The 24,500-nt window shown below is 41.4% G+C and overlaps 1 protein-coding gene across 12 annotated transcripts in view; it reads right to left on the bottom strand.

Moving 5' to 3' along the window:
- Nucleotides 1–289: 289 nt before the first annotated feature.
- The window catches only part of Sytl2 (synaptotagmin like 2), a 57,885-nt gene continuing 33,674 nt past the window's right edge, over nucleotides 290–24,500 (bottom strand). For 4 of the 12 annotated variants that reach the window (XM_038313558.1, XM_038313557.1, XM_038313561.1 and 1 more), the window contains exons 8-19: nucleotides 23,381–23,482; nucleotides 20,992–21,045; nucleotides 19,741–19,788; nucleotides 16,812–16,906; nucleotides 13,651–13,770; nucleotides 12,217–12,386; nucleotides 10,008–10,110; nucleotides 8,071–8,241; nucleotides 5,871–5,949; nucleotides 5,132–5,231; nucleotides 2,339–2,544; nucleotides 290–1,206 (exon numbers count right to left, since the gene is read on the bottom strand). In XM_038313558.1, the coding sequence (XP_038169486.1) occupies nucleotides 1,061–1,206; nucleotides 2,339–2,544; nucleotides 5,132–5,231; nucleotides 5,871–5,949; nucleotides 8,071–8,241; nucleotides 10,008–10,110; nucleotides 12,217–12,386; nucleotides 13,651–13,770; nucleotides 16,812–16,906; nucleotides 19,741–19,788; nucleotides 20,992–21,045; nucleotides 23,381–23,482 (1,394 nt within the window). In that variant the 3' untranslated portion in view covers nucleotides 290–1,060. Of the gene's footprint in view, nucleotides 1,207–2,338; nucleotides 2,545–5,131; nucleotides 5,232–5,870; nucleotides 5,950–8,070; nucleotides 8,242–10,007; nucleotides 10,111–12,216; nucleotides 12,387–13,650; nucleotides 13,771–16,811; nucleotides 16,907–18,632; nucleotides 18,706–19,740; nucleotides 19,789–20,991; nucleotides 21,376–23,380; nucleotides 23,483–24,500 lie in introns of those variants that run through there. The other 8 variants (XM_038313559.1, XM_038313562.1, XM_042056012.1 and 5 more) reach the window with 6 other exon arrangements.

Genomic DNA, 24,500 nt, shown 5'->3' with positions numbered 1-24,500 from the left:
TTGCTTGCAAGTTTTCAACAAGTCTTTTTAAAATAAAAATTCTGCTTTTTTATAGTAACCAGAGCTGCTCATTTAGATAAAACAATGCCTAGACATAGAGTTGCATTAAGGACTATAGAGAAATTAGCCATATTAGAGAATTTATATTTTAAGATTCCCAATACGAAGTATTTTTAATATGAGAAATCAGACTAAACTGTGAATACAATTTAAATCATGATAATTTATTCTAAGGGTTTTTTTTTTACAAAATACCTTATGAAAATTATACATAGGAAGTACAATAAAATTGACAATTTATATTCTAAAGTTTGTAGCAAAGCATATCTGCGACTACCTTGATGCTGTTTCCATATAGTAAAATTATAAGAAAAACAATCAATTATACACAATATTTTAGCATACTGTTATAAAATACAGACTTGCCATCCCTCTTAGTAGAAATTAAGTCAAAATAAGCCACGAGCTGAATTCCATATGCAACCAGTAGGTGGCACCAAAGTCCAATTGAGATTGAGAAGGGGGCGGGGTTTCTCCTGGCGGATTTATGGGCAGGAAATTTAGTCTTACTGCTCTGAAATGGAATTCAATGTCTTGTTAGAGGTTTCCAAGTAAATAGTTGTCTGGTTATGAAGTTCTTTGTCATCACTGCTGTTCTTCCTTCCTCCACCCCATCCCAGGAGTATCTTCCTTCGCTTTGCCTATAATCTTCCTATTTGTATGTCCAGCAAACGTTTAATAACCAAATTACAGGCCTGAACTGCCACACAAGATTGGGGTGTAAAACCTGTAAGGGTGACTTTTTCTTTGGTGTGGAAGCAACAGTTCGATTTTCCTAGCTTGTTCCACTACATTCTTGAATGTTGCTTCACCCATCCCGTTGGGCATAGCTCTTGTCGCTGTTAGCCATGCAACCAAAGAAATGCATGCAGACCGACTTGGGGATGCTTGCATAGTAATCGTTAGTGACAAGGGGTGAGGAGATTTGTCCACAAAGTCAGAACACTCAACTCAGATCCACCCGGGATCTGATTTTGATGGTGGAATCGGCTGAGTAGGGTCATTTGGAAATCTTGGCAATCAGAAGCATCCTGAGGGGCAGTGTAGCTTCAACCCAAGTGTTGGGAGAATTTGCCATCTTCTCCCAGAGAGCAACTTCCTCAGAGGTAGAATCCATCCAATCCACTTCAGTTCCATAGCTTTTTCCTGAAAGAAAGTTTTGTATTTGCAATTGTTTCCCACTGTGGGCAGGGGAGAAAGAGTTTGTCATCCCCCAATTATAACCACGGGGGAAGAAGACAAGGGAGAGTTGGCCCACACCTGGAGACCAGATCTAGGGCATAAGAACTATTTTAGTACCCAAGTGGCTTCACTATCTCAGTTCCTCATGGTTCCCAGATGGTTGCTCCTCACATAAACGTGAAGGCTGCATGCTAACTTTCTTAGGAGTCGGGAGGATTGTGTATTGGGTTAGAGACGACACTAGAACACTGGACCTCAACCTTCCTCACGCTGTGACCCTTTTATACAGTTCCTCATGGTGTGCTGACCCCCAACCATAAAACTATCTCATTGCTACTTCATAACTGTAATTTTACCACTGCTATTAATCATAACGATTAATATCTGATATGCAGGGTATCTGGTATGCAACCCCTGCGAGAGGGGTCACGGCCCACAGGTTGAGAACCATTGTGCTCGATGAGTACCTGGGAATACTGACTAATATTTTTTTTTTTTGCTTAAAAGACTCAATTTCATAACTTGCCTCTGTCATTAGTTGTTATTTTTGTTATTATTGTTGTCATTACTGTTGTTATTTTTGGGGGATATCAGTTCCTTCAGGATTATTAATAACTGCCCCGTGGAACTGTTATAAGGAGTAAGTATAATAATATAGATAAATCGTTTACTACAGCCACGAGATGGTAGTCGCTATCATTGTTCAAAGCAGACCTTCAGCCATGTTGTTTGTGGGAAGACAGAATTTCCCTAGCTTGCTCAACCATCTTCTTGAATGTTACATCATAATCTTATCATTGTTTAGCTCTCTTGAGCCATGCAACCAAAGAAACGCAGGCAGACTGACCTGGCCATGCTGCAGAGTACTCTTTAGTGGCACCAGGCGGGGATATTTGCTCACAAAGTCGGAACTTCCAAGCTCAGATTTCGGAACTTACCAGCAGTATCTTGAACCCCACAAGGAGTTTTCCGGACTCGGCTGGTCCTCTTGATCCAGAGTCCTTACAACCCCAGTGGTCTCTCACTCACCGGCTCAGTTACCCCGAGGACTTTCACATTCTGGCTCATAGAGAATTAAACTTGTCACAACCGTTACCTGTTCCGAAGCCGATCCGGAGACCTCCCAGAAACTGGTTGGTTAGTTTATAGTGGTCCCAGACTGTGAGTTCTACACAGGCTTCCATCAGATCTTCAGGCCTGAACCCGTCATACACCATGGTGTGATTGAAGATGGGGTTGGTGGTCTTCCCTACGGCTCTAGTCTTCTGTCGACTTTTCCTACTGGTGTCTGGAAGGATGGTACTATAAAAAGAGAAAATAATGTTAGGGCGTTTTAGTTCAGAAAGTGAACATTCATGTTGTCCCAGCACAACTGTCAGCTGGGCCATGGAAAGGAAAAGTATGGAAGCCGGCTGTGGGGGCTCACGTCATAATCCCAGCGCCCATCAGGCTGAAGAAGGAAGAAGGCTGAACTGAGTCTTTATAAATAGGGCTGATAAGAAGATAGCTGTGATCAATAAAGTACTTGCCTGACAAGCACGAGAACCTGAATTCTAGAACCAGAACCCGCACCAAAAAGCTAAGCAGGGTGCTGTACACGTTTAAAACCAGGCTAGGAAGTAAACAGAAGCAGAAGAACTCCCGAGTCTCTGTAGCCACACCAAATAGCCTAATTGGTGGGTGCCAAGCCTGCGAGAGACCCTATCTCAAAGGAAGTGGACTGCATTCCTGAGAATGATACTCAAGTTCTCCCCTTCCCCTGGCTTTTACACACACACACACACACACACACACACACACACACACACACACACACTGTGCTGGTAGTTTAGTAAAAGTCAGGGGAAGGTGCACCATGATGGAAAGACTGGGCACAGAGAGAGCCTAGCCAGATTGGAATCCTGACTCTGAGATGCACTGGCTGTGATTTCCAGGGAGGTCACTCAACTTCTCAGTCACTTGCTTCCTATGGACAGAGCGGGACTGCTGGTGTTGACTTTGTAAGACCGACATTAGAATTAGCTATAACTCACGTGCTCAGGTAATGAGGAGTGCTTGGCCTGGTAGGAATTATGACAGGATTCTCTTAGAAACTAGGACGACAGATGGACTGCAGGCCTGGAGGTGGTCATGCCAAGTGAATTGTCAGACTCAGAAAGACACAAAATCGTGTGTGTGTGTATCTGTGTGTGTGCGCGCGTGCGTGTGCATGCATGCGTGTGTCAAAGTAAAAGCAGAGTTGTCTAGGAAACAAAGGGAATAAACAAAGAAAGTGAAGAGGGCAGAAATATTCAAAGTACACTATGTACTTGCATGAAAATGTCCTTATATAATCTAATACTGTGTACAATGAATATGTGTCAAATAAAATTAATCGATTGATAAAAAATAAGAGTACTCTCAAGCTCACACAGCCTTTTCATAAGTTTTTAATAGACATGAGACTCTTTCTAGCTCAATGTGTTGATCTTGTATTAAACCATTGATTAAAATGTAAAAAATAACAATAGTGTACCATATAAATATAAAAGATAATTTGTATAGATTAAAAATAGATATAGATAAGAAAACAAATGGAATAAATATAGAAAATATGCCATGTGGTGACAACAGTAAATGTCATATACCCAAAAGGGATAGTTACTCTATGTTAGAAACTTTGTTATAATTTGGGCCCTACTGGTTAATATTACTGGTTAATATTTCCTGAAACTAATAACTTAAAAATTTGGAACTTCCATGTATTCCTGATTGTCAACCAAAATTACAAAAGTGCAAAAGAGAAATCCCTTCAGTTTGCTAGATTTTACTTTGAGAATAAATAATTTGATAGTTTTGTAATCACACGTGTCTCATTTAAGGCAATAATAAATGAACACCAGCTTATCCCACCTCTCATAAAGGCAAGGAGGCTGAGATTCACCTCAGAATGAGAGCCTGACCTGATCTGGAACATTTTACCAGCTAATACCTAGGTAGAGCACGTGTGTGTTTGACAGTAAGGCTATATCATATACTTTATGTGTTTTGTCTGCATGTGTCCCTGCAGGCCAGAAGAGGGCACCAGATATCATTACAGATGGTTGTGAGCCACCATGTGGTTGCTGGAGGTTGAATTTAAGACCTCAGTGCTCTTAACCTCTGAGCCGTTTCTTCAGCCCCCCAATATCATATACTTTTAAATCTATGTCACATATACCTAAATAAGAATAACTTATCTTCTAGTGGTATCTCCGTAGATAAAACTAGAGCTAGAAGGCCACACTAATTTCTTTTCAGCTATTGTTGCTAGACACCAGCCATTTTGCATATATAACAGAGAAGAAACTTAAAGTGTCTTATGTGTTCATTCCTGGTTAGGACTTGTTTGACTAGTTACTCTCAAAATAGTTGCAATCTGATGCAAATAGGTGAGAGGGGTGGGGAAAGAGAGAGAGAGAGAGGGAGAGAGAGAGAGAGAGAGAGGAAAAGAAAACAATAAAAACAAAAAGAAAACTAAAACAAACCACAAACCATTGGCCAACAGATCAAAAACATGGAAATGAGAAATCTTCCCTTGTTCACTGAGGAGACAAGTTGTGTGACATCCAGCATTAAAATTTAGCTAAACTATTTTGTACTAAGAATTCCCCTCAGCAGCAGATGTAGCCCAGAAGACATTGCACAAATGAGTTTAAAACATCTAGCTTCTTCTGCAGACATGATCTTTTGGGTTTGATCTTAAAACCTAATAAAGCCTTGGAGTCAATGCTGTAGACTCTTAGACTTTGATATCCCTACTAATCTATGGCAGATAAGTGTTAGCCTCGCCGACATAGAGAATTGATACCAGCCAGCAAAGACAAGACTGCAGGAGAACTTAAGAAACTTGAGTAATGAATGTTCTTACCATTTAACAAAAGAATTTAGGTGGCTCCCCCTCAGCAGTGGCAAATCAAGGCATTCCTTCACCCAAATGTGGACTTCTCCAGTTGTAGGAGGCTTTTTGCCTGCAATTGAACAAGGAAAACAGAATGTGTTGCTATTTCTTTCCAGAAAAGATGTCTCCTTGCATATGGAATAGCACAAGGCAACAAGCTAATGCTTGGTGGTACTAAGTTGACCAAGTTTGTAGACATTCAACCGTATGCTTCTGAGCCTGACTGTCCTGAGGTCAGATAGGTCTGTGAAAATAGGAGATACTGGCAACCAATCGGTGCTCAGAGAGGGACAGTCACTCTCTGGAGGTTAAAAGGCCATGCAGTCAAGCTGAGTGGACAGGGAAGGTGTATCTGGGAGGAGCTGGGAGGGGGGTGAATGTGATCCAAATACACTGTGTAAAATTCTCTAAGAACTAATAAAAAGTGAGAAAAACAGTTCTGGAGAGAGAAAACATTCACGCTACTTCCAAGTCCAGAGCACTTGCTATTCTCCTAGGGTTCCAGTTGTTTCGGCAACATCAGACCTCAGGGGTGTGCGTCATCTGTTCAGAGTTAGACTCCATACATCTCTAGACAATGTGCAGCCCTTCCAACACCGTTGCCAGTATAGAAAATGATGAAACTAGATGCTGGCTAAAATATAGCCCTTTCCCCCCTCCTGTTAAAAATCCTAACGTATGTAATGGGGCTTTTTAATATACTGCATACCTGGGTTTGGCTCAGGAACATATTGGAGAGCTAGCTTCATTTCCCCTCTGTTTTCTGTCTCAAGGGCAACCGGTGCTGTCTGAAAAATAAAGGAATGTTAGCAGGTGTAAGAAACAGATCCTTTTTCCTCTCCTGTTAGTGAACACTCTGTTACAGGACCGTGTCTGTCCCATGTCTGGGAAAATGGATCCCTTGTCTGCTCTGAATTCCGTTTTTCCTCTGCTTCCTCTACACAGTTATTTTTATAACTATGGAAAATTGTTACCTATCTTTGAAGACCTTGCAACATACTCACGAAACAGTCCATGGGTCCTGCTCTAGTGTGATTTCTTCTGCTCTCATAAAGCATTCTGCCCCAAAGCAGCTTGGGGAGGGGGGGGTCTTTATTTCAATTTGCAGGTTTCAGTGCATCATTGAGGGAAGTCAAGGCAGGAACTTCAGCAGAGTGAGTACTTGAAATAGAAACCATGGGTGGCTGAATGGATGCTATTTAGTCTTTATTGTTAATTGGACACAGACCTAGAGTAACCCAGGAAGAGGAGCCCTCAACTTAAGAATGGCCTTGAATGGATTGTCCAATGTCCATGTCTGTGAGGGCTTTTCTTGATTGATGGTTGGTGTAGGAGGGCCCAACCATCATGGATGGTACCATCTGTAGGTAGGTGGCCCCAGGCTTGCTAACCACGGTCCCGGAAGAGTAGGCCAGAAAGTAAGCAACTTTTCTCCATGGCTTCTGCTTCAAGTTCCTGCAGGAAGCTCAAGTGAACCTCAGAGAGATGAGGGAAAATGACACTAACACTCATGATAATAAAATCGCCAAAAGGCAAAAAAAAAAAAAAAAAAAAAAAAGGCCTAAAATCCGAAAGAAAAAGCAAAGGCATCACCTTCTAAAGAGCTAAAAGAAAAAAATAGATAAATAACCAACTTTGCAATGTAAATTACATGTCAGAATACAACAGAATGGCATTTTAAAAGTGCCCACAGAGATTGTTTTCAACCTTGCAACTGAACAAAAATATCCTTCGAAAAAAAAAACGTGAAGGGGATGTCATGAAGTAGAAAAAAAAGCCAGAAAGGCTATCAACTTTCCAGTCAATACCCAAGAAAACTAAAAGTAACAGAAGTCCCTGGCATAAAATAGAACTCCAGATATAGGAAGGGGTCTGTGGTCATCCCACCCTGAACGTGTCTACTCTTGTCTGATCTCAGAAACTAATCAGAGTTGGGTCTTCTGAGGCCTTGGGTGGGAGACACAGTGAAAGGCTCAGGAGAAACAGGACATAAACGTGGCCAAACCTAAGTGAATGTTTCTGCACTTAAGAGCTATCATGTGGAAATTTAAATACAAAGATCATTGAAATATGACTAAAGTTATCAGAACCTGAGTCAGTGGAGTAAAAGACTTTTGATTCTTGTCACTGGCCTGGATGTGGAAGAAGCCCTAACTCTATTAGACACATCTTTGTTCCTGTGCTGGGGATCAAACCCAGGGCCTTGTGTAGGATAGGCAAGTGCTGTACCCTTGAGCTGTATCTCCAACCCTACAGTAGGCATTTTAAATTCAAGGATAAGGAAAAAGAAGAAACTATGGCTTCTGTATTAACGAAGAGAAAAAAATTATATGATACTTGGTTAATCTTTGCAGAAGCAATCATAGAAATAGACATAGCATAAATATTAAAATATTAGATTTCTATCCTATCATATTAATAATTATATTAACTACAGATACATTAAATATGAACTTGGAAGGCATATTGAAGTTGGATATGGCAGAGCATGCTCATAGTGGTGGTAATTAGGGTCTAAGCTGGAAGGACCATGAGTTTGAGGCTACCTTAGGCTAAATAGCAAGTTCCAGGAAAAGCTGGGCTGTATAAGACCCTATCTCTAAACAAGACACCTTCTTTTCAAGGGACAATCTGATCATATGCTAGGCTAAAATTCTGTCTCAGATTTCAAAGGAGTGGAGCATTTAAATGACCTTGAGGACTGACGTCAAACATTTGCATTGAATGATTTAAGCTCTCCACATAGTTTTTGAAAACTCTTTCTTTACTAAATGTACAAAGAAAATTCAATCCTCACTGCAAATGACCCCGAGCTCCACGCTGCACTGTGAGGTGAATGCAAGCAGGCTCTTCCCTGTAGCCGCGATCCCACACTGACCCACGGCACAAAGAATGAAACCTGGACGCACCTTCCTCTTGAGAGGGTACCACTTTAGCTGCTTGTTCTGCTTGCTGTCCCAGTCCCATGTTTCCAAGTCGAGTTCCACCTCCCCCAGGAAACTGTTGCGCTTAAACGTATCCCGATGCCAAACGGACAGGTTCAACTTCTGTGTCTTTAAAACTTGCCTTTCAATTTTATACTGCAGCGGAGAAGAGAAAATTAAAATGATGACTAGCATTGCCTTGTGCCAAAGTTACGGCACAGAGAGGAGAAGTCATCTGTGGGGGATCCAAATTTCTCTTCTGTTTGGTTTCAGGTCTCAAAAGCATACAAAGGCATCTTACTCCACGTGTCTGATTTCAAAGAGCTACAACTCCATCTTTCACAAAAGCGGATGCGTTCCTCTCTGCTGGAAAAGGCGAACCGTGGCTCAAATATCATAGCTAGAAATAGCTTTCTAAAAACAGAAGTCGATTATTCAGCCTTGTTGGATACCTTTACACTTGATACAGCATAAATCAGGTTCATTCTAAAAATGCAGCCACATCGAATCTACTTCTGTTTTTCTAGCTAAGGACAAGGACTGGGTTTTTTTTCCTTTTGTTATTTTGAGATAGAGTCTCACTCAGCCAAGGCTGTCCAGAACTTCCTAATTAACTGACCATAACCTTCCATTCCTCTTTGCTTCCTTCAAAGTACTTAGGTTAGACGTGTGCACCACCATGCTCTGCTCGGCTTCTTTATTTAAAACAGTTTCAGGTTCACAGAAAAATCACACACAAAGTACAGTCCCATATACCATCTGCTTGACAAACACACATCGCCCGTTATCAGACAAAAAAAAAAGTTTTTTTCTTAAAAAAGTAAATTTGTTGTTTTTTTTCCAACCCGACATGGCTAAGTAGAAAGGGTTTAGTGACCTAGCATGTTTTCATCTCAAATTAAGTCAACCCTTGATTATATATAATCATGGGAGGAATAAATAGTACTTCCAATCTATAAATAATCTCCACTTGACTTTGTGACATATTCCTTGAAGGTCCATTTTGGTTATATCAGACCTACCATTCTCTGAATTCACCATGTAAGTTAGCTGGCTTTTGCTGAGTATAGGGTTGAAGCAGCTAACCCAGAATAGCCAGGGGTCCTGGGATATGTCACAGTCAAATATAATTACAAACTTGTTGCCTGAATCCACAGATGGCTCATTCAGCCACGGATGATTGGCAGCATCACTTAACTGCTTCTTTCCCTCTTCCTGGAGGATTACCAAATTCCGTAGTTTTCAAAAACAGAGAATGAACACGTCTCTTGTTGTCAACTTTAAATGATTTGTTAATCATGATAGATATCACATGTAGGGAGAGAAAGAATGTAGGTATTCTAAACACTGTGCTGCAAATCAGTCTGTGTCAAATGTCTAATGTGAGGCAATAACTCATTTAGTGTCTGTCTAGTCTGTGATTCCCAAAGGGGATAGATGAGTATCATTAGTTCCAAAACACAAAATTACCATTAGCCTGATTTCTCAGATCTGAGGTGCAGTGGTGTTATTTGCCCAAAGATACACAATCTATATACATCACAAGATTAGTCCTTGCCCTCGTGGACCTAAACATTTAGTGTCAAAGTACTGAGTGTTGGCAAAGCCTATCATAAGCAAGGTTATGGAGTCAGCCGACGTCAGAGAATTCCGGTAGCTAAGGAAGACGTGCTGAAGAGTAGCTTAAGATACAGCTAAGGAAGGGTTGGGAGGAAGACTATTCCAGTCCGAAGAACTGTGGGACTATGAGAAGATACATTTCTGCTGAATTATAAAAAGGAACACACTTGAATGGAACAAAGATTGTGAAAGTTGAGGCAGGAGTGATGATTTTTGCAGGACAGATGCCATCCAGACAGACATGGCTATTTCAATGCCCAGAATCCCCAAAGCTTTATCTGTGGTTTAGAGTTTAGAAATACCCGCAATATCTCATTGTACACGGGATTCAAGCTCTTCTTCACGACGAGTGTTTTCTTCTTGCCCATTTTGCCTTTGTCTGGTAACAGATAGGTCTTTACGTATCTAAAAGAGAAAGTCGATAGACACAAAAGTCAGAGAAGAGAAGAGTGGTATTCTTCACGCCTGCCTTTTAAAGCACATTGAAACTGGCAGCAGGACTATCTCCCGACACTGATAAACACGGAAAGAAAGGAACTGTTGTCTGCGCCTTCGTATTTTTAAGTGCTTAAATGGATTAAGAAAATTTAGAAGAATGGATCGTTCAATGTTATTTTAAGATTTTTTTTAAAAGAAAATTTCCTTTATATCTTTTTAAGTCAGGGCTCCTTAGTGTAGCTCAAGCTGGCCTCAAACTCACGATTCTCTCGTATCCGTCTCTTAAGTGCTTGGCTGCGAGGTGTGAGCCACCACACCTGCTCCTCATTATTTTCCATTGATTTTCCTGATGCTTACTTGATGTGTGAGGGGAAGCCAGCCACAGACTTCCAGCACAGTGCTTAATTCTTTTGTTTTCTTTCCTGTTGCAAAAAGGCTTCGGTGCTTGTGGAATTTGTATGCTATTGCTTTTTTTTAAATAACGGTTTTGTTATTATCTTATGGACAAATTAATGTCAATACACATCTGCTTGGTTCATATTTGGTATAAAATCAATGAAGAATGCCAGTGAAGCTGCTGGGTTTTGTTTGTTTAAGTAAGTGAAATATATATATATATATATATATATATATATATATATATATATATATATGTATATATATATATATAATGTGAAATTATCAAATAATAAAGAAAAATTATGTTTAAAGAGAAGGAACAGGGCTGGAGGAATGGCTCTGAGGTTAAGATCCAGATTGGTTCCCAGCACCCACATGGCTGCTCACAACCATCTTTTTTAACTTTAGTTTGAGCAGATCCGGTGCCCTCTTCTGGCCTCTGCAGGCAACAGGCACTCATTTGGTTCATACATATACATGCAAGCCAAACACTCAGAAACATAAAGTAAAAGTTAAAACAAACTTAAAAAAGAAAGGAAAAGGAACGGACACACACACACACACACACACACACACATATGCATCTTTTAACTTTTAGTAAGTTGTGTTTGGAATGATTGTGATTACTCTACTTTTTAATAAAATAGTTCATTGCTTTTAAGATAAAATAAAATAAAAAAAATCTCATATTGACCCAGAAAAATGGTCACAAATCAGACTTCTTCAAAGGCTAAGAGGAAAATGTAGCAACTAACTCTCAAACTACATGCAACCATACATCTGATTTAAAGGGTGAATTAGCAATTCCTCATAAAGCTCTTATGTAAGACTCAACTTCATTTTTTTTTTTTTTTTTTTTTTTTTGGTTTTTCGAGACAGGGTTTCCCTGTAGTTTCTAGAGCCTGTCCTGGAGCTAGCTCTTGTAGACCAGGCTGGCCTCGAACTCAGAGATCCGCCTGCCTCTGCCTCCCGAGTGCTGGGATTAAAGGCGTGCGCCACCACCGCCCGGCCTCAACTTCATTTTTGTTCATTTTCTTTGAGACAGGGATCTCCCTATGCAGCAGAAGCCTGCATCCGATTCGCCATCCTCCAGCTTCAGCCTCCTGAGGGCTGGGATTACAGATGTGCAACACCTCTGCTCCTTCTGCCTGCCTCCTGAGTGTTGGGATTCCATATGTGCACCGCCACACCTGGCTGTGTGGGACACGGTCTACGGAAACTACCTTACTATTAAGTCTTGGGCATTCTCACAACAATTAACCTTATGAAGTCTGTTCCTTGTGCCTCTAATCTTAGGAAAGTTTTGGAAGTCAGAAGGAGCAGGGATCTGGTTTTATTCCGGATCTGACTGCTTTCTAAATCCATGTTTATGGACTGCTTGTCTCTAATTCTTCTCTCTTTATTTGGAAAATGATTAAGCAGGACAAGGTGACCTTTTTCCCCATCCCCCCACCCCCAGAGCGTTTGGTGCTTCTCTGTATTTTTTATAATTTAATGTTTGGTATATGGATTTATAAAGCCAGTGCAGTCACACACCCCAACCCAACTTTCCAAACACGTCTTTAAACACAAGCCCACACGGACCTGCCCTTTGACTGCTTTGACTCCCTGAGTCCCACCAGATTAACTGAGAACCAAGAGAAAATGGGTGAGCCCTCCCAGGTCTGTACTTACGGGTCTGAGCGCTGTTTCTTAGCATCCGCTGCTGCTAAGTCTTTACACTGGGCCACAAAAACATGCAGCTCTCTCAGGGACTCCACGTAGTCGATGGCGAACTGAACACTCCCTCTCACTTCCAGGTTGCCAAAGTCTCCACTGTAGACGCTCATCACGCTACCGCTCACCTGGGTGCCCCAGAAACAGGCGGTGTTTGTCTGCGGCTCACTCCTGACACCCCCCGAGCAAGAATCCCAGACAGTCCTCGCTTAACATCGCTTCTCTAGCTCGCACGCGAAAGCAATTAATTTAATACGGCAGAAGGTAATACCAACACAGATAATTGGATAGGATATGCCTACGATTTATCTTGTTCCTAAATGGCAAGCAATAATGCAACGCAAAAGTCATTTAGATGCTAGTTCATCTCAACACAGGGCGGGTTCATGCTAGGTGGCATTCGCTGCTGGCCATGCTTAGTGTCTAAAGGGCTGACGGCAAAGGATGTGAAAGACTGTGGGCCCCAAATCGCAGATGATGTCACCAAATCACAGCGGCATGTCCTTTAAGACTCCATGGCATGAAAAAGGAGTTTTGCCATGTTTCTCATCTTCGGAATCTAGGAAGCCACTTGCTGAGCCCTGCAGTTTTAGACTTCAGGCAGGGTAGACTATATATGATCGATGAAGGGAATTTAAAGCCTTCCCAAGGGCATACACAGATTACCAGAAAGAAAAAATCAATATAAATAGCTTTTTAAGGGCTTCAGAAGTACAAGGCTAGTAAGAATTTAAGCACAGTGTCATTTTTTCTAGTGTATCTGCTAAGCTATATAAACGTGCATGGATGGTAGAAAATTATTTAAATAAGCGTAGGGCAATGCCATTTCATGTGTATATTTCCAAGCATGCACTACGTGTACACAGAGCAACCTCACGTTATGGGAAAAGTTCCATGTAATCACATTCGCTTTCATCAAAGATGAACAACTGTGCTTCGGAAAAGCTCCATTTAAAACCTTCTTCTGGGTCCTTGCAGAAGGCAAAGAATTACTATCCCATTTCTCATGTGACTCAGTCTAAGTTTTGATAGGTTTGTTTAAATGACAGTACAGTTCTATGTGTGTCAGCATGTGTAAAGCCATGCCTGAGACAAACAGAATTTTTAAAGCTACCCCATTTGTTGCACAGAAAAACTGAGTGGTTTATCCTGTTGCCAATTTAGAATTTTAAGGCATATCAAAAACTTTTGTTTTACTTCATCATGTACATGAAACCCATTATTCTGTGAGAAAAGGAAGATATAACTAGCCAGAAGCCAATAACAAATGATTAAAAATAAACAACTTTTGAGTTTTAGAGCTAAGACAGGTGGCCACTTTACAGCGAGCTGGGGCATAAGAGCAAGGTTTAGAGCAGCAGCAAGGTGAACATAGAGCCGTCATTTACATACAGAGGACAAGGACGTCATGCCAGAGGAGCTGCTAAGATTGGTTAATGAGCTCGGGCTCTTCTTGTATCTCCTGAGCTGGTAGCTGCTCTCGGATGCAGTATCTGTTTCTCTGTCATCGTTCTACAAAACATCACATCACAAACACAGGGCTTCAATCCAGAACGCGGCAAGGTCAGCGTGTTTGAGGTTCGGAATGAGTCAGCGTTAGAATTATGTTCAGGCAAGGACGGTATCTTGTTACGCACTGATGTCTGACATTGCCCAAAGGCGGTGGGTGGACCTCGAGGGGTGATTGCTGGGGACTCGGGATGGAGTGGTGGTCCACAGTGGACCTCACCTAAGGGGAGCAGTGCCTGGCTAAGAGAATGATGCAGTGATCTTTCTGCCACAGGGTGACCCTTGGGAGCTACAGAAACAGCACCACTGTGAACTTTCTTGTCCCTCTTAATATACCCACATTTCCTAGAGGATATATGTATATATCATAAAATAAAACATCTATGAAATTCTATCAAAGCACAAAGTACCATGCTTAATTCTTTCCATTGTTATTATTGTAGCTTTATCTTTCTTAAAAATCATTTTTTTTTACTTAAGACACAATTAAACAATAAAACTAGTCTGACCTGTTTCAATGAAAGTTATATATATATATATATATAAACATAAAGCATCCCTTTCGTGACCCTATTGTTGTACTTAACGTGTTGTTGCTTTAGGAAAGTATGTTAAATTAGCCATTCACCAGATTTCCACATATTTCTTTAAAAGTTAAAAAGCAATAGGATACTTATTTTAAATATGTCCCAACATCTATCTGGGACAAGGAGGAAAAACAACAATGACAAATCCAACCGTATTTATTCTTAAAGTTTGTTAGATGTTTTCTCATAAAGTTCATTACTCATGACAACTTCATTTGGGAATTGCAGGCTCTGTGGCGCAGTGCAGCGGCTCCTGGGTTATGGAGGAGTAGTTAGTTCATGCCAGCGTATTCCAGCACCATGCAATTACACATCAACATCATGGCTACCAATTATAATGCAGATTAATGAGGGAGTCAAAGAAAAAAGTTAATGCCTTACACGGAAAAGAAAACAATCTTGTCTCAAGGATTTCTAAAACTCCATGCTGTTTAATAGGTCTGACGTTGTAATCCCTTCTCCCACACTCAACAATCCCTTCCCCTCTCTTATGACACTTTATATGCCCTACCTAGCGTATCAGATCGTGAGTAGTTATTGGGAGGAGATGTTGACCTGAACCAGCATTTTTCACATAGCGGGCACTCAGCAAAAGTTACTAAGTTTCAAAGGGACAGCTGGCAAAGGGGCAAGGGCTGGTTTCATCTCTGAATCCTTTAATGTCCAGTTCAACCCGGCCTGCTTTGAAAGGTAAAGTGATACAGTTTAATTCCAGCATCTCTGGTGTACAAACCCAATCAGCCTGCTGAGGGCTGAGACAGCAGGTTACAACTGAAGGAGAAATTAAAAAAAAAACCTGGTATAATTCACCTCTCAAATTATGTTTCACCCTTATGATGCCCCCACCCCCACCCCCTGTTGCAAGACCTGAGCAGATCTCCAAAGGTCTAAGACCACAGAGATCGCGTGGTGTTTACGCTGGCTAGCTTCCAGATAATATTTAACTACTGCTTCCCATGAGTGATTTTTTTTTTCCAAACTGTAGTGTGGGGCTCTTAAACATCAGTAAGGACCAACTTTTTGCAGGTGCAGTTCACCCAAAGTCCCCAGTGAACAGAAGGACACAAAGGGTGGATGCAGGGTGGTGTTTACATCTCACCCAGACTTCTGCTCACGTCTCGCCTTCTAAGAGCATTGACTTGAGTATAAAGCTTTCCACTTCTCCTTCAGAAACCAGGGCAGAACCTAGAATCCCAGGTGCTAGCCTTTGCCGCCCGTTCGCTGCGTTCCAGGACCATGCTTTATATTTTCTCTGCATTAGCTCACTCCGCCTGAACAACCTCACAAACTAGACGCTCAAAAAAGCCAGTCTCAGTGAAACCAAAGAATTTGCCTGTTCCTGGTAATAACACCACAGTTTGCTTCATAGCTAGAATTGGAAATATCGTACCACAGACCACAGGCTCCCAGTCACATGACAGCAAGAAGCTGGGACCGTACTAAGACCGTACTAAGTCAAAAGACCTCAGGCAAAGACTGAGGTCTGCCTGGTAGTGGGAACTGGTCACTAGGAAAAGAACAGGAGAATTAAGTGCCTGGTACATGCTCTGGACTTGAATTGTAGAGCGTAGCCACACTCCTGCACGGTGTGGCAGAGTGGCGGTCCACATGAGAGTCAGATATGGACTCTAGCCCACAATCTGTTGAAGGGGAAGCCTAGCCAAAAACCTTGTTTTGTAAGGCGTGTCCCCCTTTGGCTAAAGGCGTGTCCCCCTTAGGCTAATATTGACTTATAAAATCTTGCGGGCCTGCAGCCCGCCTGCTCTTTGTTTTCCTGTGCTCCTTGCTGGAACCCTGGATCTGTAAGTTCCCTTTCCTTTCCTTTATTAAAACTGAATTATATATATTAAAGCTTGTCTGGTGAATCGTAACTGCCGATCAACCACGCACCTTCAATCTATCTGTGTGACGATGCTTTAACTCCATAGGCTTTACTTTCTCACCTGTAATATTTGGGGACGACAGCGATGCCGACCTCCCGCGGTCATTGGAGAATTAGATGAAATAAGAAGTGTAAAGTTCGTGGAACCCGGTAGAGCCTCTTGAAAATTTGTATCATTATTGCCTTATTACTCTAACAAGGGCTTTGGAAGTAGTCATACATCCTAGGCCGAGCTTCTACAAACCAACTCTTAGCTACAGTTGCATAATTGATTTATGCAACACACTTCTCCCCAAAGTTCTTATTTTGTACCTACTCTGAAACAAAAGCCTCGCGTCCCCAAATCTATGCAATCTGGCTTCACTGGCCAAAATAACTGCTGTCTGAGGGAAACGAGACATACATTGCCCTGTTCCTGGATCAACAACAACACTGCTTCCTTTGATTTGGGAGGCAGAGACCAGCCCCACTGACCTCTTTGGTCTAGGCCACAGTTGAGTGCAGACAGCCCAAGGGGGCAGAGAGAAGCCACTTACTGGGCTCCATTTTCTCAAAGGTGCAAAACATGAACTTGCCTCATCTTGAAGAAACGCTGGAACAGACTTGCTCATCCTTTTGAGTTTGTCAGGGTGGGAAAACTGATTGTCAGGCAGGGAAGGCACTGTGGAAACTGAAGAGCAGCATTTTGAGTTCAGAATTGGTCACAACCACCAGGCGTCAGGCACAAGGCGAAAACACACTTGGCTTTCATTTATGAACGCTGTTTTGTATAAAGGTTAAAGGTGCAATCGTTTGCATGCATAGAGTCATGGGTTAAGTGGCATGCGGTTTGTATTCAGAGAGAACTACAAGGGAGCTGAACCAAATACCAAATGAAAACTAATTGGGGAAAAAAAATCCCACTAGTTCTTATTCAACTCTTGTTGGTCTTGAATTATGTTGTTTACCAGACGTGGTGGCTCAGGCTTATAACCCCAGCAACAGGAGAGGCTGAGGCCAGTGGACTGTGTAGGCTTCATGCCATCATAGGCTACACAGTGAGTTCCAGGCCACTCTGGGGTGCAAAATGAGAAAGACCACAGTCCCAAAAAGACTTTTGCCTGTCAATGCGAATTGATTTTGCTTATATTTTTCCACATCAGAGCTTTGAACCCTAAGAGCTGTGATGTATTGGTTCATCTCCCCCCTCCCCTCCCCCACCAACCAGATCCAGATTTATGACATGCTGAAGGCTGAAAAACTCTTCATTTTGGACAATAGGACTATATGTCTCACCCAATTCAAACAGGTTTGTGTGGGTGTGTGTGGGTGTGTGAGAGAGAGAGAGAGAGAGAGTAGAGAGAGAGAGAGAGAGAGAGGTCGATGAGGAGAGGGGGAGAGTGAGATGGGAGAGGGATCGAGAGAGTCGTTCTGGAGATGCTGCTCTCCTCTCTCTCTCTCTCCTCTCTCTCGCTCGCTCGTCTCTACTCGTTCTCGCTCATCTAGCGATTTCTAGGTTGATACCATGGATTTGATGATGGTCCTCGCTCAGAATTATGAGAAGCTATAATTTTAAAATAAATTGTTTTATTTGAGTGTGGTAACACATGCCTTTCATCCCAGTTCTCTGAATACAGAGGCAAGCAGATTTCTGTGAACTGAAGGGCAGCCTTGTCTACATGACAAGTTCTAGGCCAGCCAGGGCTACATAAAAAGAGACCCTGTCTCAAAAATCAAAAAATAAGAAAAAGAAAAAAAAAGAAATCATTAAAAATATATATTAAGATACCATTTGGGTCAAAGAATCTTCAATATACCAAGGCCTGGTTTAATAGATCAAGTTAATATACTCTGACTAAGAAAAGATAGCATATGACTTCCTCGTAATACATTAAGTATATGTAAAGAAGGCTGTGTGCATGTGTGTACATGTGTGTGTGCATCTGCATTTGTGTGTGTATGCATGTGTGTGTATGTATGTGTGTGTATGTATGTGTGTGTGTGTGTGTGTGTGTGTGTGTGTGTGTGTACTTTTGGGTGAGTTAGAATAGAAACAACTCAAGATTAGGCCATGTCCTATATATGGTTTTATAAGATTATAAAAGTCTTTTTGTTGTTTCATTGTAGCAAAGTATATTGTTGGATGACGTAGATGGGTCAGATTCAGTTACACCCATCACTCAAATGTAATCAGTTCCATATTTGTGAGATCCAGTTATGTATTTTTAATCATACATTTCATTTTTGTCTGATGGTAGGAATATGTTATTTACTAATGAAAAGACGGTAAGAACCAATTTTTTAAAATTGCTAAAGAAGTGAATTTACCTACAGTAACAGCACATAATTGGTCTACTAGGCTATGAATGAAATCAGAGCTATAGGTGCCTATGTCTGTCTATGTTTTGTTTTCATACCTCAAAGAAAATGTTAAACAAGCACAGCAACATAAAATCAGATGCCCAGACTTCAGCACCTCCCAGTTCAAAGGCAACAGGAAAAGTCTCCAGCCATAAGCATCCTTGGGGCGGCAGCTTGTTCTGTCTGCAGAAGCCAGACAGAGAGGCACACTCACTTTCCTAGGAGGCTCTTAAGAATTTGTCAAGTCATGTGCCGAAACTCAAGTGCCTTTATCCCTGGCAGGAAGACCTGGGAGCCGGCTCTGATTTCAAGCTAGATGTTAGCCATCAGCACATTGTTTCTCCATCTTCTGGCTCTTCCCCTTAGCTGCTCTCTGCAGGAGGCCCATTAGTAAAGGCTGTTGGGGGTTATTATACTAAACACTGTGGACCTGAGAGCCATCTTGGGTAGCACTGGCTTCAGACCTACAGGGTCTACATTCATGAAAGGGGGCTGCTTTATAAGGCCCCACAGAACCACTTTAAATACATAATTTGTCCTTAAGACAGTGGTCAGACTTATGTAGATAATCTTGATACCAAAAACTGGGAACAAACATCCTTGTCGTCTAGTGAATATAAATTAGGTGATGGGCATTAGTAGCAAAAGTAAACATTTATTTTGTATAGATTCAAATGTGTACCATTTTTAGATAGACTATTTACTGCTTGAAGCCAGTTTTGAATCTTATAATTTAAATGCTGAACACAAGAAATTTTACTTTTCTAGATATGTAGGGAGATTCTAATAAGTAATAAATTGCTTTATGACTACTGTTGTGTGCTCATCCACAATGCAACATAAAACAATGAACATGAACAACAGTAAAAAATCTTCCCATTTGATTTTGAGCAAAGTCAAAGAACAGAGAGACGTCAATAACCTATCAATAGCAATTTATGTAAACACGTTATACAACTCTCTTAGTGACAATACATTCTTTTGAAATAGGCAGTAGTAAACTGTGCTTAATAAGCCTTTATCAGAATGAAATAGTTTTTTTTGCAAGCTTCAGAAATATAGTAATAAAAAGTGCTGTGGTATTAATGGATTAGTTCATTAGCACAAATAACGTTACGTAGAATGAAACATTTAGTCATCCATGAACAATGTCCTGCTACTCACTTCCTGGTACACACTCATTTGTATCTGGCTCCTGGTCTGCCTTTTGATCTACCCAAAAGAGCAACATCGAGAATCAAACAGCATTTCAGGTAAGGATTAAACAGACAGGAAAGCAAAACTCAAAGGCTAGTTTCACAGCCGAAGATGCAGAGTTCATCTGACAGGTTTTCAGTTTGTCGTGCCCCAGTCTGACCCTACATTAGCCTTGTTAAAATCTCCTGTTCAGTTAAAAGTCTCAGATGCAGCCTAGGAGACCTGAGTTCTCGTTCCTGCAAGCCACTCCAACACTGCACGTACATGGCAAGGAAGAACCGGGCCAGGAGCATCGGAGATGACGCTTCCGCTCTCTCACTGACTGAAGCGCTACATGACTGTAGAAAGGTCACCTTATTTCTCTGAACTTTTTCATTAAATCTTCAAAATAAAGACTAAACCCATTTTCTCATTTATTTCAGCGAGGGGGTTGTAACTATAAAACAAGGAAACTATAAATAAAAAAGAAAAATATTACCTCCGAGACGCTCTTGTGGTGCATTTAGCATAGTTTAAGTACATATTTCTATGATTATAGCCAAAGCAGCTCACAAAACTTGAGAACTGTTGGCAAATATAAATCATTCATTTGCTCAACTGCTGAACTGCAAGAATCAGACTCATTTCCACCCTTCCCCCTCCCCCATCAGGATCTATTACACAGTTAATTTAATAACAAAAGTAATACATGCTTTGGGAGCTTCTGGCTCCTTGATATTTGAAATCAATTCATCTCACCCCCCAATCCATATTCATTTATATAATCATGGGCAGATTTTCCTACTCTAGTCCTGAGCCCTTTCCTTGGAAGTTAAGACTGTTAGTTGTGCCCAGAAAGATCTAACTGCTAAGATTTGAGAATCAAATACAAGAACAATTTAACCCAGGCTCCCTCTCTACTCTTCCTGCCTTCAGAATTCTGCAAGTCGGAGTAACACAAATTAGCTCATACCCACAGAAATATAATTTCCTATTTATAGAAATCCTTGCTTCTCTGCTGCATCTGATGAGATCCTCGTGTTATCACCAGTAGAAGCCTGAAGAATACTGGCAGTATTAAATGTACCAAGTCAGTATGCTCTTACAACTTACGCACTATCCGATACATACTGGAAAATGACGTTCTTCTATTTATCCAGCAGCTGCATCCCCGTGACTGCCCAAATCACCCCAGAACTCAATACGCAAACAAACATGCAAATACATAAAGATATTTACCATCTTCAGCACTACGTACTAAGTCTTCTGGCAGATTATCTACTTTTGCTTGATCTGTTCAGGAAAAAATTAGCAAATGGTTAATGTGGCTGACCCTTGATGAGAAGAGAACAATGAGATTGTCCCTGGAAGCTCCCCGGAGTTGGGAGTTAGAAGCAATTAGTCAAGATGCAGTGAGGGGGTGCAACCAAGATGTCTTCCCCCAAATAATTTCTCCTTAGATTAGCTACTTGAGTCAGTGTCTTAGCGGGCGCTTCCATTTCAGCCCAATGCGGCTCACATCGGCAAACGGCTGTGCACTGACTCCCGTGGGTTAGAGGGTTAGCTCAGAGCAAGCAATCCGCTGACAGCAGGGGAAAGCGCAGGGCTGAAGCAGCCTCTCTATCCTGCGGCAGAGGGTAAGATTCTGGCCATGACTAACACCTTCCCAAACCTACAGTCATTAGCAAATATTTGTGAATGTGCATCATCGCTTGCACGTGCCTCTGGGAGGCTTGCATGGGAAGCCAACCGAAGAGATGGAACTGGGGACCAGCTGCTGAGTGGAATCTTGGCAGGCTAGTGTGAGAGTGGGTATCGGTATTTGGGAGAGAGAGCAAGCGCGCAGGGATACCGGCAGCTCACTATTTTTTTTTTAACCCTACACATTCCTGAGCACTTTAAAGCTGCACCATGGAAATAACCCTATACTTCTCAGACAAGAGGGGTTTTGTTTTGTTTTTTATTAAATAGCACAATTGTTGCCTTTTTCTTCTTTTTTCCTTAGTGCCCATCACTAACATAAGGAAGGACAATCAGAGCTGTCCAACAAAGGACTAGACTTGCCTTTTCTGGAAGCATTCAGGCGGATGTGGGGGCTGGCCACCTGTTGAGGAGGCTTTAGTGGGAATTCTGCCGCTGAGTGAGGTTGAAATCAATGACCTTCAGGGTCCCCTCCAACCCTGAAATTCCAAGATCCTTGGGAGGATCACAGCTGTGATCTGAACCGGGAATATTTCTTCTGTGCCCTGGGAATCTCTGAATTTTATGGCTTGTTTTGGAGACAGAGTTCTTTTTCCTTTCTTTCTATCTAAACTCCAATTTTTGTTTAAAATTTTAAATTGTGAGTGCCTAAAACTTATTCTAAGCCCAACAATGTCAGCAATCATTTGAGTTTGGCAGGGGTTAACTTCTATGTAATAAATTTTCTCATGGTCATCGGCAACCCCAGGACAGATCATCGCTTCAGAATAGTAGGAACAAAACTCGAGAGGCCATGGCTTCTAAATTTACTGGTCTGGCATGTGAGTCCCAATGTGCCTTCTGTCCCTCCCCCCTTCACCAGGGAAGCAACAGCCTGTATAAAACAGTACCTGATATATCACTTCATGGTAGTCTTTGGCCAGTACCAAAAGAAGTATCTGAGTAGCAAGAGAGAGTGATAGAAGAGAAAGGAAGGTTCTTGAAGTCAAGGACTAATTCAAATTCATATCATGGGAAAATGTCATATGTAATATGGTCACTTTGCAAATACTGTTGACAGTAGTCTATTTTGAGCCTCAGGGCTACTGTGTAATACTAAGCAAGACATTGGACCTCTTATTTGACTATTTTCCTCAGTTATAACATGGAGATAACTATTTGCCTCTCATGGGCAGGTGCTTGTGGAAAATTCTTAGACAACTTGTTGACTATTCAGTAGGGGCTAACTACTAGTACAAACTTCCCTGGCATGACTAGCTACCGCAGTTCGTTAAAACCCACTTTGCTTGTATTTTTATTAATTTTTGTGTGTGTGTGTGCATAGTGACATATGCATACGTGTGTCATTTGTACCTGAGATATGAACGTGCTTTAGGATGCCAGAGGTTGAATAGGGCTTCTTCCTCTATCAGTTTCCACTTTATGTATTGAAGCAGGGTCTTTCATTAAACCTGGAGCTCACTGATTTGGCTAGTCTAGCTAATGAGCTTGCCCTGGGGATTCCTTGTCTCTACACACACACACACACACACACACACACACACGAGTGAGATATATATATATATGTGTGTATATATATATATATATATATATATATATATATATCACTCATGCTTGCACCTCAAGTTCTTTATCAACTAAGCCATCTCTCCAGCCCTGTGTATTTTTAAACACTCAAACTGGGATGTAACAATCAAGGAAATCTGGTTTTCTCAAAATTAAATATCGTGAGTTATTTTAGAAGCAAAGTTTCAGACACCAAAGGGCAAGCCGCTTGAGCGCACCCGGGAAAGCAGGGTCTAGTCTCATCTGGTGGCACCTGCACTGGGGGGTCGGTGCATGCCAGCATGCAGTGAGGCCACGGAAGAGTGCACAAGCGTTCTTAAGCTCAGGTGAGACATGGACAATGGGCAGACTTTGTTCTCACTTGCTGAATCGGACGAAATGTCGTCGAGACTTTTGGAAGGCATTTTCCTAGCCGTGCTCCTTCCCAAAGTTCTCAGAACAGGGCTGTGTTCTTCTTCTGAACCTGTCACGAGACAAAACTGATGAAGGCTGCACACAACAAGAGCAAAAGCCCCTCTGTCACCAGGGGACACTGAAACCACAGGGCAAAAAGAGAAATTGTACATCGAGCCTCCCCTACTTCCCCCTACTTCACAAAAGAAATTAAAAGATCTACTATCAACACGCTTCTCAGAGATAATTCTCCTGGTCGTGCGAAAGCATAGACCAAGAGAAGCGAGGTTGCCACGCTAATACAAAAGCCCTTTCTGAGTTATCCACACCTCTATTTTAGGCGCAAAATTTATTGAGTCACAGCTTGGATCTTCACACTTCACATTCTGGTTTTTGAAGACAGACATGAAATGATTTGGGGCCATTAAAAATATGTTAGCAGAAAACCACAGAAGGCGGGATTCAGATTCAGATGCTTCACATCTGTGCAGGGCTGAGCACATGACGGGCGAGCTCTCCGCACCAATAGGAGTGGGATTTCTAGATTCAAGATTCAGAAAAATTACCAACTAAATGGTAAAAAAAAGAAAAGCAATCAACTCTTTAATTAATGAAAGCATTTTAAAGGGTAGAGAGGGTTTCGTTATTTACTAATGCCTCTAGATCTATAAACATTATATTTTCATTATGTATAAAGACATTTTAATTATTATATTTAAAACACGTTATATATTATATTTAGGTATACATTTATAACTAAGAGAAAAAAGAGGTCATCATGTAATAAGAACAGTCCTTACATACATCTAAGTTTACACATTTTCTAAACTGTCCTTAATGATTTCACTCAAACACTGAAAACTCCATCGTGGATAAGTCCTGAGTATTAGCATCCATGACCAGAAGATTTACACTCATATAGACGTCAAAAATATGAGCTGAGTCAGCAAACAATTCCATCCATCAATCAATCAACCAATGAGCCACTTCTCTAGGCACTAATTTTCTGAAATGCATTCCTGATCTGCCCAATGTACTTAATATGCATCCTTCAGCAAATGGGTTCTAAGACAAAATAAATTCAGGAT

This window comes from Arvicola amphibius, chromosome 12, assembly GCF_903992535.2.
Source record: "Arvicola amphibius chromosome 12, mArvAmp1.2, whole genome shotgun sequence".
Taxonomy (NCBI): domain Eukaryota; kingdom Metazoa; phylum Chordata; class Mammalia; order Rodentia; family Cricetidae; genus Arvicola; species Arvicola amphibius.
This window is presented reverse-complemented; position numbering and strand designations above follow the sequence as displayed.